This window comes from Sorex fumeus, unplaced genomic scaffold, assembly GCF_029834395.1.
Source record: "Sorex fumeus unplaced genomic scaffold, SorFum_2.1 ptg000098l, whole genome shotgun sequence".
Taxonomy (NCBI): Eukaryota; Metazoa; Chordata; class Mammalia; order Eulipotyphla; family Soricidae; genus Sorex; species Sorex fumeus.
The window spans coordinates 4,577,176-4,592,177 of NW_026606155.1; the positions used below are offsets into that span (position 1 = coordinate 4,577,176).

General features: G+C 45.1%; 1 protein-coding gene across 1 annotated transcript in view; it reads left to right on the forward strand.

The window, feature by feature from the left end:
* Positions 1-15,002, forward strand: part of RPS6KA5 (ribosomal protein S6 kinase A5) — a 212,667-nt gene that overhangs the window by 81,830 nt on the left and 115,835 nt on the right. Inside the window, exon 2 of the mRNA XM_056133486.1 lies at positions 356-427. Coding sequence (XP_055989461.1) covers positions 356-427 — 72 coding nt within the window. The remainder of the gene's footprint in view (positions 1-355; positions 428-15,002) is intronic.

Sequence of the window (15,002 nt, forward strand, 5' to 3'; positions counted from 1 at the left end):
CGAGTAAGTGAACACATCTTCTAAATCGGTCCAGTTTCCTTTCCGCTACACCTCTGTCAACATGGTAGAATTTGTATTTCTTTTCAGGATGCATTGGTCGGCAGAGCTTCTGTTTATACTTCATTTGTGTGTTAACTTTTGGTACAAATAAGATATAGTCACCAATTTCTAAAAACAAGAATGGTACTGTGGTGTATAGCAGAGAGAGAGAGCTGCATGTCATGTTACTGTACAGTTTAATATGTAATTATTAAGTGGTTCCTGGTTTTCCCTCGTCAAGAAAGGAAACCCCCACAAAACTCCTCCTGTTGCTGATCCCCTTAATTATTTTGTTTTTTTCTCTTTCTTTTTTTAGCTAATTTAACAGGACATGCAGAGAAGGTGGGGATTGAAAATTTTGAGCTCCTGAAGGTCCTTGGAACTGGAGGTAAATACTAGATGAATCTTTTCTTTTCTTTTTTTTTTGGGGGGGGGGAGGGGATAAAAATATGCTTGTTATTCTTAGGACAAAGGCATGCTATCTCCAACTCAGAGCTCAGTTAAAATTCAAAAAACATTCTTCCGCCCCTCTCGGAGAGCCTGGCAAGGTACTGAGAGTATTCAATATGCCAAACACAGTAACAAGAAGTCTCACAATGGAGATGTTACTGGACCCGCTCGAGCCAATCGATGAACAACGGGAGGACATGTTCCCCAGAGGACATGTTCCCAGAAATACAGTAAGAGAACTGTCGAAGAATAAGATCTAACCATTTATAGTGGAAATACAAAAGGCAAAGTTGAAAAGCACACGCAAGGGTGGGAAATCCTGACACGGCAGGACCACCGCAGCACCCAGTTTCAGGGCCTTTGCCTTGCACCATTGGCTTGGTTCACTGAGAGTCTCTGGAAGAGGCCCTGGGTCCCTGGAACACTGCTTGGAGGCTCCCTCTCCTCTCCACAGAGAATTGGTGAAGGGTCTGGGAGACAGTTCCAAAGGCTGAAGCAAAGTCTGCTTTGTATGTGCGAGTTTGGGGAGTGTTGCCTGGCCCCTGGTATCACTGCTGGAATGAGCCCTGGTGTGCAGGCAGTATCGCATCACCTACCCCCCACCCCCCGCCCCCTGCCCCCCTGAGCATTGTTTGACTGCTTGGGAGGCCCAGAGGAACAATAAAATAGGAAGCAGACAGACCAAATAAAAGAATTGGCAAGGGTGTAGGAAAACACAGTTCCTTTACTCTGCTGTCAGGAAGATAAATGAGCTCAGTCATTACACAGGACAAGATATAAAAACCCACGAGCGTCTCTTGAGCGCTTGCCGAGTTCTCCGAAGCGCTTTGGCCTGATTGAGTCTCCCAGCCCTCCATGGGTGGGCAGTGCTCACCACTTTTTTTTTTTAATTGAATCACTGTGAGATACAGTTACAAGCTTTTATGTTTGGGCTTCAGCCATACAATGATCAAACACCCATCCCTCCACCAATGCACATTCTCCACCCCCAACATCCCCAGTATGCCTCCCCTTCCCACCCTCCCCCTGCCTCCATGACCGACAACTTCTCCCATGCTCATTCTCTGCTTTTGGGCATTATGGTTTGCAGTACAGATACTGAGAAGTTATTCACGTTTGGTCCTTTATCTATTTTCAGCACACATCTCCCATCCCGAATACTTCCTCCAACCATCATTGTCTTAGTGATCCCTTCTCTTTTCCAGCTGCCTTCTCCCCCTGCTCATGAGACAGCTCTCCAACTATGGGGCAATATTCCTTGCCCTTGTATCTACTGTCCTTGGATGTCAGTCTCATGTTATTTTATATTCCACAAATGAGTGCAGTCCTTCTGTGTCTGTCCCTCTCATTCTTACTCACTTAGCACGATACTCCCCATGTCCATCCACTTATAAGCAAATTTCATAACTTCATCTTTCCTAACAGCTGCATAGTATTCCATTGTGTAGATTCAATAAAGTTTCTTTAACCAGTTGTCTGTTATTGGCACTTGGGTTGTTTCCAGATTCTGGCTATTGTGAACAGTGCTGCAATGAACATATAGGTGCAGATGTCATTTCTACTGTGCTTTTTTGCACCCCCGGGATATGTTCCCAGAACATATTGCAGGGTATTGCAGGGTCATATGGAAGCTCAATTTCTAGTTTTTGAAGGAATGTCCATATTGTTTTCCAAAAAGGCTGGACCAGTCGACATTCCCATCAGCAGTGAAAGAGCATCTCTTTTTTTCCCCATATCCACACCAAGTGCTCATCACTTTTAATCATGAAAAATGAAGGACCCTTCAGAAGCATGAATGAGACCCAACGTTGGTTAAATGGAATGTGGTCCCTCTGTTCTGTATTCAGTGGGGTGAAATGGCCTTGTGTGGCCTAGCTTTCTGAGAGGGGTGGAGGGGTTCCCAAGTGGTGCTCAGGTCAGGCCCAGAGATTCTTGACCAGCTGAGCTGGCAGTTCCAGGAGAGCCTGAGGATGTAGGGCTGCTTGGGCCCTGAAGGACTGGGATTACTGGGACTACTGGGAGGTGCCCAGGGCTTCACCTGGCAGCACTCTGGGGACAAGGTGGTGCCAAGGATTGCACCAGGTCGCATGCACTTTAACCCTGCACTTACTCTCTCATCCCTACTTTTTTTTTTTTAACTTTGGTTTTTGTGTTGACTGTACCTAGTGGTGCTGGGGGCTTATTCCTGGCTCTCCGTTATGGGTCACTTGGTGGGTGCGACTCAGAGGACCGTATGGGTGCTGTGGATCAAGCCTGGGCTTGTCATGTGGAAGGCAAGTGCCTTACCTGCTGTACTGTATCTCTAGTCCCTTCCTACTGAGTCTTTTGAAAGCTCTCCAGAATATAATAAGTAAAAACAAACCAAAAAGCTGCAGCAGAGAATGGTTTAGCATACCATTTCTGCAATGGAAAGCGTCATCTGGGTAAATGTTTCCATGCATAAATGTGTAGCAGGTCGGCTCTGCTATGCACCAAAAGCTATCAAAAGTTGTCAGTGCAGGTAGGGTTTTAGATGAACTTGCCTTTTTGGTCTATACTGCTACCTCTGTTACTGTCCCAGTCAGGGCTTCAGGGCCCTGTGACCGGGTCAGTACGGAGATCCTCCCATTAGAAGAGCCCCATGTTTGGCTTTACACGGCACTTTCTGAAATTCTGAATGATTGCTTTTTATTTTTATTTTTTTATTTTTTTGTTTAGGTGTTTGGAGCAAACCAGGTAGTGCTCAGGCCTTACTCCTAGCTCTGCACTCAGGGATCACTCCTGGAAGTGCTCGGGGGATGGTATAGGATGCTGGGATCGAACCTGGGTTGGCTGCAGGCAAGGCAAGCACCCTGCCCGCTGTGCTGTCACTCTGGCTCCAAATTCTCAATAGTTCCTGACCCAGGCACTGCTCCCTTTTTCTTTTTTCTTTTTTTTTCAATGTAGGCGTACTGCTGTTCATGCAGCCACTGATTAAGCTGACGGAAGCACTGCTCCCTTTTTCCCCGTGCCTGGGCCCCCCATGTCCAGTTGTGGTTCTGGCCGAGACCTGCTGCTTCAGTCTCAGGAAGAAGGCACTGTGCAGAGTCTCGGCTGCTCCGAGGAAGTACTCCTCTCGCTTTCCTTCCCTGGAAAGGAAAGTGGAAGCCAAAGGACACTGTCTACCCCAGTACATCCTCAGGACGCTTTCCTCTCTTCCCTGGAAGCAGAGAGCATTTCAGGAGACAGCAGATTGTTTGCTTGCCCAGTAAAGTTCAGCTTCAACCTGTCTCATGCCAGCAGGAGAGAGGTGCACGTTGGGGGACTGCCCAGAGGGCCAGCAGGAGGAAGGTCCCCTGTCCTGGTCCTCACCCTCAGGCCCGGCTGCTGCCCTCAACTTGCTCATGGCTGTGCTTATGTCTAAGTTCCTGGATGATATTTTACATCTCTAAACCGCTCCCGAGAAGGGCCTGCATTGTTTCCCTGGGGTAACATTTCCAGCTACAAACTAATAAGCCCTGGTGTTTATTCTCATTGATGAAGGGTTTTCATGCCAGGAGGAATTTAATGTAATTCTCCACTTGGCCCTTCCCCCACCCCCACCCCCATACCCCCAGAGTCCAGCCGTTTATTGCTCTGTCCGCCAGCAGGAAGGGGCAGCACGGGTGGCATTGGCTGGTGGGGACCATCCTGCTGCCTGACAGTGGCCTGGGTTTGAGTTGCCTGAGAGTCCCCACATTCCTGCTACTATCCAGTCGGCATTACAAAGCTGCCCACAATCATTATGACACCAATAACACAGGGATCAAATGCAGTATATATGCTCCGACCAAAGTCATTGTTCCTCCTGAAAGGATTTGTTGCCTGTGGGTTTAGCCTTGAGTGCACTCCAGGATGTGTGTCCTTTAGCCCCTGCCCAGGTGTACCAAGGCCACTGTCCTGTGTCCAAGTTACCTGCTGCCCTGGGGTCTGGAGTCTGTCAACTTGGCTCTTCACAGTACATACTGATCTTTGGGTTATTTATAAGCATATATATTTTAAATTCAGCCCTATTACATCCTGTTATTAAGAAATCAGCTTTCCACATGTCAAAGCAATATCTTTATTATATATATTTTAATTTTTTTTGAACTGTAGCACTGTCCTCCCATTGTTCATCGATTGGCTCAAGTGGGCACCGGTAATGTCTCCATTGTGAAACTTGTTGTTACTGTTTTTGGCATATCGAATACGCCACAGGGAGCTTGCCAGGCTCTGCTGTGTGGGCAGGATACTTTCGGTAGCTTGCCAGACTCTCCGAGAGGGACGAAGGAATCAAACCTGGGTCGCCCTGTGCAAGGCAAACACCCTACCTGCTGTGCTATTGCTCCAGCCCTAACTTTTATTAATTTTTAAAAAAGTGAATCAAGTGAGATATACAGTTACAGAGTTGTTCATGATTGAATTTCAGTCATATGCTGTTCCAGCACCAAAGCAATATGTTTAATCTCTATCTTAATTCCCATATCAATAGTAACATCTATTCAAAAGGTTGTCCAGTCCCTTGATTACTCACTTCTCTTAAAAAACGGTATTTGTCGGCCAGGATGATAGCACAGTGGGTGGGACACTTACCTTGCACGCGATTGACCCAGGTTCACCCCTCAGCATCCCATGTCTCCCTCGCACTCCCAGGAGTGATCCGTGAATGCAGAGCCAGGGGGCAGCCCCGAGCACCACTAAGTATGGCCTGGAGAACCAACACCAAACCCAAACAAAAGAAAACAAAAATAGGGGCTGGAGCCATAGCACAGTGGGTAGGGTGTTTGCCTTGCACGCGGCCTCCTGGGTTCGATCCCCAGTATCCTATATCGTCAGTCCCCTGAGCACCGCCAGGAGTAATTCCTGAGTGCAGAGCAGGAGTAACCCCTATGCATCGCCGGGTGTGACACCCCCCCAAAAAAAAAACAAAAATAGTATTTATGAACCAGAGAGCTGGTGTCGGGGGCTAAAGTCTGTGCCCTGCGTGTAGACAACCCTATTCCGTTCCCTGAGTATTGCTAGGAGCAACTCCTGAGCACAGAGTCAGGAATCTTCTTCAAGAACTGCCAGATACCACCGAATCTACCCCTTCCTCTGTCCAATAAAAATAATAGCAAAACATTTTTTCAATTGAATCACCATGAGATACAGTTGCAAAACTTTCACGAATAACAAAACTTTAACGGTGTCTGTGACATTGTGCTTTAAAAGCTTTCCATTAGGTAAATATTAACCTGGAAATTTGTAAATACATCTGAAATTTTTTTATTCTGAGAGCCTTTTTAAGGTAAAGTTTATGTTACATAGTTGCCTGTTTAACGTGTAGATTCAGTGTTTTAGTATGTTAATACAGCCGTGCAACCACTTGCAGTGCATTTTAGAATATCTAACTTAAGTCAAAAAGGAACTTCAGATATGTTCACTCTTCCTTTGCAAGCTCACATCCTCCCCATCCCTAAGCAATCACTAATGAGCTTTCTGTTTCTATATATTTGCTTATCCTGGATCTTTCACATAAATGGAATGGTGTAGTCTTTCGTATATGACTTCTTTCACTTGGCATCATATTTTCTGGGTTCATCCTAATTGGTAGCATGTTTCATTGCTTTTTATGGATCAATATTACTCTATTATATGAGCAAACCAATTTTGTTTGCCCATTTATCAGCTGAGAAGAAAGAATACAAGTCTGTAGGAGAAAACATAAGACAATTTAGATATTGCTGCACCATAGAGAAACAGATGAATACCAGAAAGGGGGAAGAGGAGAGAGAGAGAGAGAGAGAGAGAGAGAGAGAGAGAGAGAGAGAGAGAGAGAGAGAGAGAAGATTCTGAAGGCAGCCAGAGAGAAAAAAAATACAAAAGAACAGTAACTATATCCACAAAGAATTATTCAGTAGCAACCTTGAAAGTGACAAGAGAAGACAAAAAATAGCCCTGAAATATTCAAAGAAAATAACTACCAACTTGAAACTGTATGCCTACCAAATTTTTTTCCCTAAAAGTGAGGGAAAAATAGTTACTTTCAGACATATAAAAGTTTGCCATTCTTCCCCGCCCCACGAGACCCCAAGTTTCCACCCACGAATTGCCTCTCTGGCTCCTGATCAAGCTGCTTAATGGCCATGATCCAAAAGATTCAGAAACACATCTCGGAACCCAGCAGCTTTTGGCAGAAATGTGTCCGGTCCCTACAGTAGATTACTGGCGCTGGGCCACCCCAGGTGGGAATAGGTTTTGTGCCTTGGCCTGTTCCCCCTGGCAGCTTGGTGGCTGGAGCGATAGCACAGCGGTAGGGCGTTTGCCTTGCACGCAGCCAACATGGCCAACTCGAGTTCGATTCCTCCGCCCCTCTCGGAGAGCCCGGCAAGCTACCGAGAGCATCTCGCCCGCACGGCAGAGCCTGGCAAGCTCCCCGTGACGTACACGATATGCCAAACACAATAATAACAAAGTCTCCAATGGAGACGTAACTGGGCCCGCTCGAGCAAATCGATGATCAATGGGAGGGCCTTTACTTTTTACTTTTACTTATAAAAAGGGGGAAAAAAAGTTTGCCAGTAGTTCTCTAAAATTTCTTTCTAAACTATAAACTTTTTTTTTTATATGTAGGAGTACTGCTATTTATTCAGCCACTGATTAGCTGATTGAATTGTGCATGAACTCCACCTAAACTATAAACTTTTAGAGTGAAGGGATTGATTTTTGAGAGCTTCTGAGTGGGAAAGACTTGGTGAAAAAAGACAATTCCAGGTGTTGATTGTGTAAAACCAATCAGTATCCACATCTGTGAGGTTAAAAAAAATAGAAACATGTTTATAGAATTTAAAAAAAAACTAGCATTTTTTGAGGAGTTGGGGTTCTGAGGTTACTGAGCTTGTGTTGCTGATACACAGACCTTCCCATGTAGCAGAACACCCAAATAGCCTAGTGACCACCAAGGAGATTGCTCAGTAAGTCCAGATGTCACAGGTGGAAGAACAAGTTCTGCCTCACATTTATGGCGTCGATCACTCCAGCCATCCCCAGAGCTCTTAGAGCTCAGAAAAAGTCTGGTTATGTCTTCTAGCCAGTTGCCTCAGGCTGGTGGGATCTTGATTCCAAAAGCACAGGAAGAGGGTATGAAGAAGGAAAATGACTGGCCAGTCACCTACATGTGAAGCTTTTAAATATCTAATGTTTGTAATATTCAAACTACTGGAGTATTTTTTCTTTCAACACTGGCAAAGCTTTGTCACATTCTTGACCTCTACATTAAAAAAAATTTTTTAATTGGATGATCATGAGAAACAGCGTTACAAAGCTGTTTATGATTTTTAGTCATGCGGTGTTCCAACACCCATCCCTTAACCAGTGCACAATTCCCACCACCAGTGTCCCACCTCCTCCTGCCCCATCCCTGAAGCCTCTTTCAGATACTTTTCTCCTCTCTCTCTTTTTCTCGGTCTCGGTCTCTCTCTCTCTCTCTCTCTCTCTCTCTCTCTCTCTCTCTCTCTCTCTCTCTCTGTCTTTCTCTCTCATTTTCCTTTCAGACTGTGGTTTGCAATACAGGTACTGAAAGGGCATCATGTATATCCCTTTGCCTCCATTCAGAACCCAATTTTTGTCCACAGCGATCTTTTCTAACTATTATTGTCAGAGTGGTCCCTTCTCTGATTGAACTGCCCCTGTGGCAAGCTTCCCACCATGGACCAGTCCTTCTGGCCCTTGATTCTACTGTCTTTGGGTATTATTCACGTACTGTGGTTTATATATATATATGTATATATATATATATATATCCCACAAATGCATGTGATCTTTCTATGTCTGTCTCTCTGTCTCTGACTGATTTCTCTCAGCACGACACTCTCCATGGCCATTCATGTATAAGCAAATTTCATGTCTTCATTATTTTTTTATTTTTTATTTTGTTGCTTTTTGGGTCACACCCGGTGATGCACAGGGGTTAGTCCTGGCTCTGCACTCAGGAATTACTCCTGGTGGTGCTCAGAGTACCATATGGGATGCTGGGAATCGAACTCAGGTTGGCCTTGTATAATAAGGCAAACGTCCTACCCGCTGTGCTATCGCTCCAGCCCCTGGATGATGTCTGTCTTTCTTTCTTTCTTTCTTTCTTTCTTTCTTTCTTTCTTTCTTTCTTTCTCCTTTCTCTCTCTCTCTCTCTCTCTCTCTCTCTCTCTCTTTCCTTTTTTCCCCCCATCTTTTTGGGTCACCTGGCAATGCTCAGGGCTTACTCCTGACTCTGTGCTCAGGAATTACTCCTGGCGGTGCTCGGGAGACCATAGGGGATGCTGGGAATTGAACCTGGGCCGGGCGCGTGCAGGGCAAACACCCTACCTGCTGTGCTATCGCTCCAGCCCCCGTTTTTCTTAACAGCTGTGCAGTGTTCCATTGTGTAGATGTATTGTAGTTTCTTTATCCACTCATTTGTTCTCGGGCACTCAGGTTGCCCCTATTTTTTTGAGGGGTTTGAACCACACCTCAGAGAGATCCTGTTGGGAGAGGAAGAGCTCAGCTACACCCCAGCAGGTGTCCTGTCCTGTCCTGTCTTGTCCTGTCCTGTCCTGTCCTCTGAAAGGTGCACTCTTCACCATGGCCACTGCTTTTCCTTTGTGTCAACTGACAGGCAGGGGGCACTTCTGAGGAGAAGATGGAAATCACTGAGAAATGCCATTGCGGGCACTTGTGCATTTTTAAAATCACAGTTTTGATGACTAAAAAGGAGTAGGTGGAAACTTTTATTATGAATATAATAAAATCTTGATTTTTTTATTCAGAAATTTTACTGCTAATCTTTCTGTCTTATTCCCTTTTAAAGGTAATTTTCCCCCAGAACTTCTGGGAATAAAAGAAAAACCTCATCAGATGTCTTTGTGTGTCTTGTCAGACTTTCTCTGAAAGTGAAACTGAAAACTTCTGATGAATTAATTTTTGTATATTTTGAACCAAAAAAAAATTGCTATTCACCATGTATCGTGAAGGCTTTGTGGAATATTTGAAATATTCACCCTTTGCTCTCATACCGACGTCCATGAAATATGTATGAAAATTCTCTCAGAATGATTTTCTTCTTCTAGCTATTTTTTATTCTTTTTGGTCTACTGGTACTCCGTTGAGTAATTCTCTGAGCAAGAAACCTGGAAGTAATTTTGGCTCTCCTCTACTTTGACCTCATTATTTCTAGTTTCTCACAGACTCCTCCAAGTCTTTCCGTGGATTTTTGCCTTTCCCTTTCTCTTCCTCGTGCCTCCGGCCGGTCTTCAGGCTTAGAATCTCATTAGGGTTTCCTTCATTGATGTGCCTTTCTGCCTTCCTACTTCTCTCTGTACATTTTATATCATATTCTATTCTAAGACAATATGCCGCCCTATTAAGATGCAACGTTATTCAGATGACTGAATCAAAATACAGTGTTCTCTGTTTCAGAACTGAGTTTTTTTCAGTTGAACGTTAATGACCAAAAGCTTGCCTTGCTCCCAGACTGAGCACTGCTACATCTGTCCTGTCCTCAGTACTCCGCCTTCTGGCCTGCTGGCTTTCTTTCCCTCCCTTGGAGTGGCGGGTGGGTCTGCACCTTCAGATGCGATGCCCTGCCCGCGCCTGCGCCTTCTTCTTAGTACACCTCAGTTCTGCCTCTCCAGTTGCCTCCATCGCTTCCCAAGCACTAGAAGTGCTCCGTGGAGAACACAGCATGGAATAGTTCTCTGAAGTTTCCTTCACTGCTGCTGTGTCTTTAGACTCTTAAGCTCTTAAGGTCATTTGTGTAGCAGGCCCAAGGAGGTGGCCGCATGCTTTGCGTGGGGAGGCCTGGACACAATACCTAGTGGTACACGGTCCCCAGGCATAGCTGGGAGTGGCCCCTAAGTATCACCAGATGTAGCAAAAAAAGAGAAAACAGTAAAAAAGAAAAGTAAAGAAAAAATACCCCTTGTTTTTCCACCTGGCCCTCTTTCTACCATTATAGCATGAAGAAAAAGGTTTGGCAAATACTGTCACTTATATATTTTATTCCAGCTCTTGAGATTGATATCCTTTAAGTCCAGGAAATTTTTCTGGTTCCATCCTTTAGAATTATTTTTCCTCAAGATAAAATTTTTATTTTTTTGTGAGGATAACTTTTTCTTCCCCTCTGTCTCTTCTATTGGCTAATCTTCCCTTGGGCCATTCTGTGTTCTTTGAGACATCTGTCCAAATATGTTGGAAGACGGTATTTTAACATATCCGTAGTATGCATGAGAACTAATTCCAGTGCTCTAGTGAAATGTGAAGGTCTTGGCTACAGAATTGAGTATTTTCTTTGAATTTTTTAAAAAAAAAATTCATCATACATGGTCATGTCCTTTGGAGATGTTTTGTCACTCTGAAACAAGAGAAAAGAAAAACTTGACACCAGTGAAGAGATGGTGTTGGAGCATTATATAACTGATCAATCATGAGCAACTTTGTAACTGTGTATTTCACAGTGCTTCAATAAAAAAAAATAAAGAAAGAATGAAAAACTGACCTATACCTATCCAGGTATAGGTCAGCTGAACGTCTTCTTTTAGTTTTTTTCTTTTAGAATTATGAAGCATTTGGCTGTGAAGGATACTTAAAACTCTCAGGCTTGAACCTTGATATTCCCAGGATCTACTTGTATACCTTGAACTCTGAGTGCCTCAGTTACTGTGGCATGAGTTAACAATGCCTTTCACCATGGTGTTATTAGATTAATGAGATAATAGAGATGAATTACCAATCACTGAATAACCATCAGTCAAGGTATTGATTGAAGTGGGAACTTCATTGTTAAGCTGTGCTTAAATGAGAAAAGCAATTATTTAGGACTTACAAGGATAGATGATGACTTTTCACACTTAGTCACTCAGTTACCATCTCTGGGAGTAATTTCAACTAAAATTTTGTTTCTTATAAGAAAAACCTCACATAAAAATAAATGAGCTACTGATATTTGAAGTTGGCATTTCTAAAAACTTAGTTTATACAGTACTTTTAAGATTATATCATCTATAGTACAGCAGATAAGGCACTTCTTTACGTGTGACTGACCCAGTTCCATCCCCAGCGTCACATATGGTCCCCCAAGCACAGAGCCAGAAATAAGTCATGAACACTATTGGGTGAGGTCCAAAACCTGAAAAAAAAATTATGCCAAATAAAAAGATCATATTCTTTTCTGGTTTTTGTTTTCCAGTTTGGGGCCATACATTGATGGTGTTTGGAGGCTGGTGGTTCAGGCACGGTAGGGGGATATTTTGAGTTGAACAATGACTTGGGATGTAGAGCATATGGTCCAGGCCTTTGAGCTATTGTCCCAGCTGAAAGATCCTATTTCTGATCCTCTATTTTCTCCAACATTTTGTAGATTTTATGTTCTGAACTATCTTTGTGTATGTTTGGTAATCCCATTTTTACTGATAGATGTGAAGTGAGTAACCAGACATTCTGAGTGCCCTAGATATAGTAAATATTACATGTTTGGGCTTGTTATGGAAATGGAGGAGTCTACCTTCTAAAATGGCTAACACAAGCTCTCAGATTCTCCCAACACAAAAGTGGATGCTACTTCGTAACAGAGTTTCATCATGAAGCCTGAAGTGTGTTCCACCATCGGGAAATACAATCCCTACAAAAATCTCCTGGTTCTAGCTTCCTGTCCATTCTCCATACTGAGTACTGCCTCCTACCCCCAGATAGGGCCTTCTCTCAATTTTTCGTACTGAATATTGCCCCCCACCCCGATCCTGACTTCAGTGGATTCTCCATACTGAGTATTGCCTCAGGCCTAATCTTTCCTTCCTGTCCGTTTTCCATATTGAGCACTGTCCTCCGGAGTCTGTCCTTCCTGCCATTCTCCATCCTGCCACCAGAGAGATCTTCCCCAGGTTACATTCCATCCCGTCGCTTCTCCATGTAGAACCTTCTGTTCATTCTCAGTGCTCCTGGGACTGATTAATTCATGCGCAGATACTGCTTGGGGCGCTAGAACTAATTGAGTGTTCCTAATGAGTATTGCTCCTCAGATTGGTCCCACACAACCCTGAAAACAGGAGGACATGAAATAGGGTTCGGTCACATCAAAGGCTTCTGGGTCTTAGGAACCCTCAGGGTGATCACTGACAGCAGAGAGAGGGGCTGGAGAGATAGCACAGCGGGTAGGGCGTTTGCCTTGCATGAGGCTGACCCGGGTTCAATTCCCAGCATCTCATGTGGTTCCCTGAGCACCGCCGGGAGTAATTCCTGAGTGCAGAGCCAAGAGTAACCCCTGTGCATTTCTGGGGGTGACCCAAAAAGAAAAAAAAAGAGAATGACAGCAGAGAGAGCCGAAGTGCCAACTGTAGTCCTGTCTCACGAGCTGTCCCTCTCCCTCTGCCCACCAAAGGAGATCGCTTTTCCCTTTCATGTGGATTGGGGGTGAGGGGGCTGGGGTTGTCACCATCACCGTGCCTGTGGTTGTGGCCGTTACTCCCACATGTAGTAGCGAGTCTGTCTCTGGTGCGGCTCTCGGTGCTAAGGGCCATCCTCCCCGTGGCATTTGTGACAGTTCTGAACTCATTGGCTCCAGACACGGGAATTCATCCCTGACGGGACACTCTTATTTAAAAATAAAACGTATTTTATAGCAGACTTCTCAGAAACATGTCTTATTTCTTCTTCTTTTTTTTTTTTTTTAACATGTTTTATTTCTTAAATGAAACATCTTTCTCCTTCACCGGTGCCACTTGCCACTAGAGGGAGCTGGAAGTTGCACGGAGCAGCTTAAAGATGCAGCTGCTGCTTTTTTCGGCGGGGTGGGGTGGGGTGGGGTGGGGGGGTGGGGGTTTGCGTGATAGCGGAGAAAAAAAACTTGGGCTGAGTCACATAAAAAAAAAGACGCCTACAAAAATAAGATGACTTAGTCATCAGTTGTCATTTTATTCTCTTGGGGTTGGGGCAGTGTCCCTGGTAAAATAGTACTCTTCAAAGTGTGTTCGTTGCATTGTCAGAATCGTCATTTAAGAATAAGTTTCGAGTCTTGCATCTCTCTGCATGCCCCCCCCCAGCCCCCCAGACCTGATGCTTCCGTACCAGCGTTTGATGTTGATGTGCGTCTTCCAGGCTCACCAGCTGCCCACAGTGGTGTCAGGAAGGGAGCAAAGAAAGCACTCGCCGGGTCTCCACACAGGTGGAGGCTGTCTTGGGTCCTGTCTGCTGGGTGCAGCACCTGGAACAGGGATTTGGGGTACATGACTTTCGCAGGGTGCCCACGCCAGTGAGGGGAGCAGGGGTGAAGGGAGGAGGCTGAGCCAGCCCGTGTTGTAAGCAGAAGTTTCCGAACTCAGGCACAGAGCTGGGGGTGGGGGAGGCAGGAGAGGGGTTAACGGGACCTGACTTTCTGGCAGGTGCTGGCTCCTCTCAGCCTTTTTACTGGATAAAGGGGTACCTATGGGTTGCTAGTGGTGGGGACGCAGGTGCACCAACCCCCCAGGTACCGTTCCCACCTATGGTGGATGGCCATTAACACTGGCATCCCCACCCGCGCAGTTTAACACTGGCATTACCGTCCAAGCCGATGGCTATTAACACAGGATGTCAAGACACAGTTGCTGATTTAGGCAAATAGCTGGTTGACCCATGTGATGAGTCTGCTGTTTCGTAGGCCTGCCTGCCTTGTTTTCCTGTGATTTTCATTCAGGAAAACCCTTAGTATTCAGGAAGATACTCCTGGTAGGCATTTCCAAGTCTGGTCTTTAGAAGTAGTCTCTACTCTGGTCCTTGGTTTCTTTGGCAGCTCTTTCTTCTTTCCTGCCTGATGAGAATATCTGATTTTTAGTCATCTGGGGCCATGGGTGAGAAATGGTCTGTTAATTGTGGACCATCCAACTTGAGGGTCAGGGTTAGTCGAAATCACATGCATGTATGTCCCGAGGAACTGGTTTAACACACGTGGTGTTGAAGCTGATCTGGGCTGTTATTTAGGCTTGTTTGATTATTTACACATATGTGATTACATAGAGTTCTCATCCTGTAATTTTTTTCTTCCTTTTTTTTTCTCTTTGAGAAGACCTCAGACTGTGGGGTAGTTAGGATGTCTCAGCCTATGGGCTGAGGCTTATGATCAGACTTTCCCTGGGCACTTCCTAAGCCCCCAAACCACCTCTGGGGTCCCTTGTCCTCCGGGATCCTTAATAGCAAAGTCCATAACAGAGATCAAAGAACCACTTCAAAACTGGCAGATAGCCCGTGGCTTTGAACTTGTGCCAGGCAAGTGCTTTAAGCCACTGAGCCATAGCCTGGACCCTTCACGCAGGCAGTCACAGTCTGCAGGACTGGCCCAATCACCTGGTGCATGCAGTGGCACCAGTGTGAACTCACAACCACACACCTGCTGGGCATCTCACTGTTTCCTGGGCCCTGGCTTTTTGGGAGTTTGTTTCTTAGAAGTTTTTAATATTCTTACATATTATTATGCCTTTGAGAAGAGGGGATTGGTTGGGCCACAGCTAGCAGTGTCCAGGGCTTATTCCTCCCTCTGTGCTCAGGGATCCCTT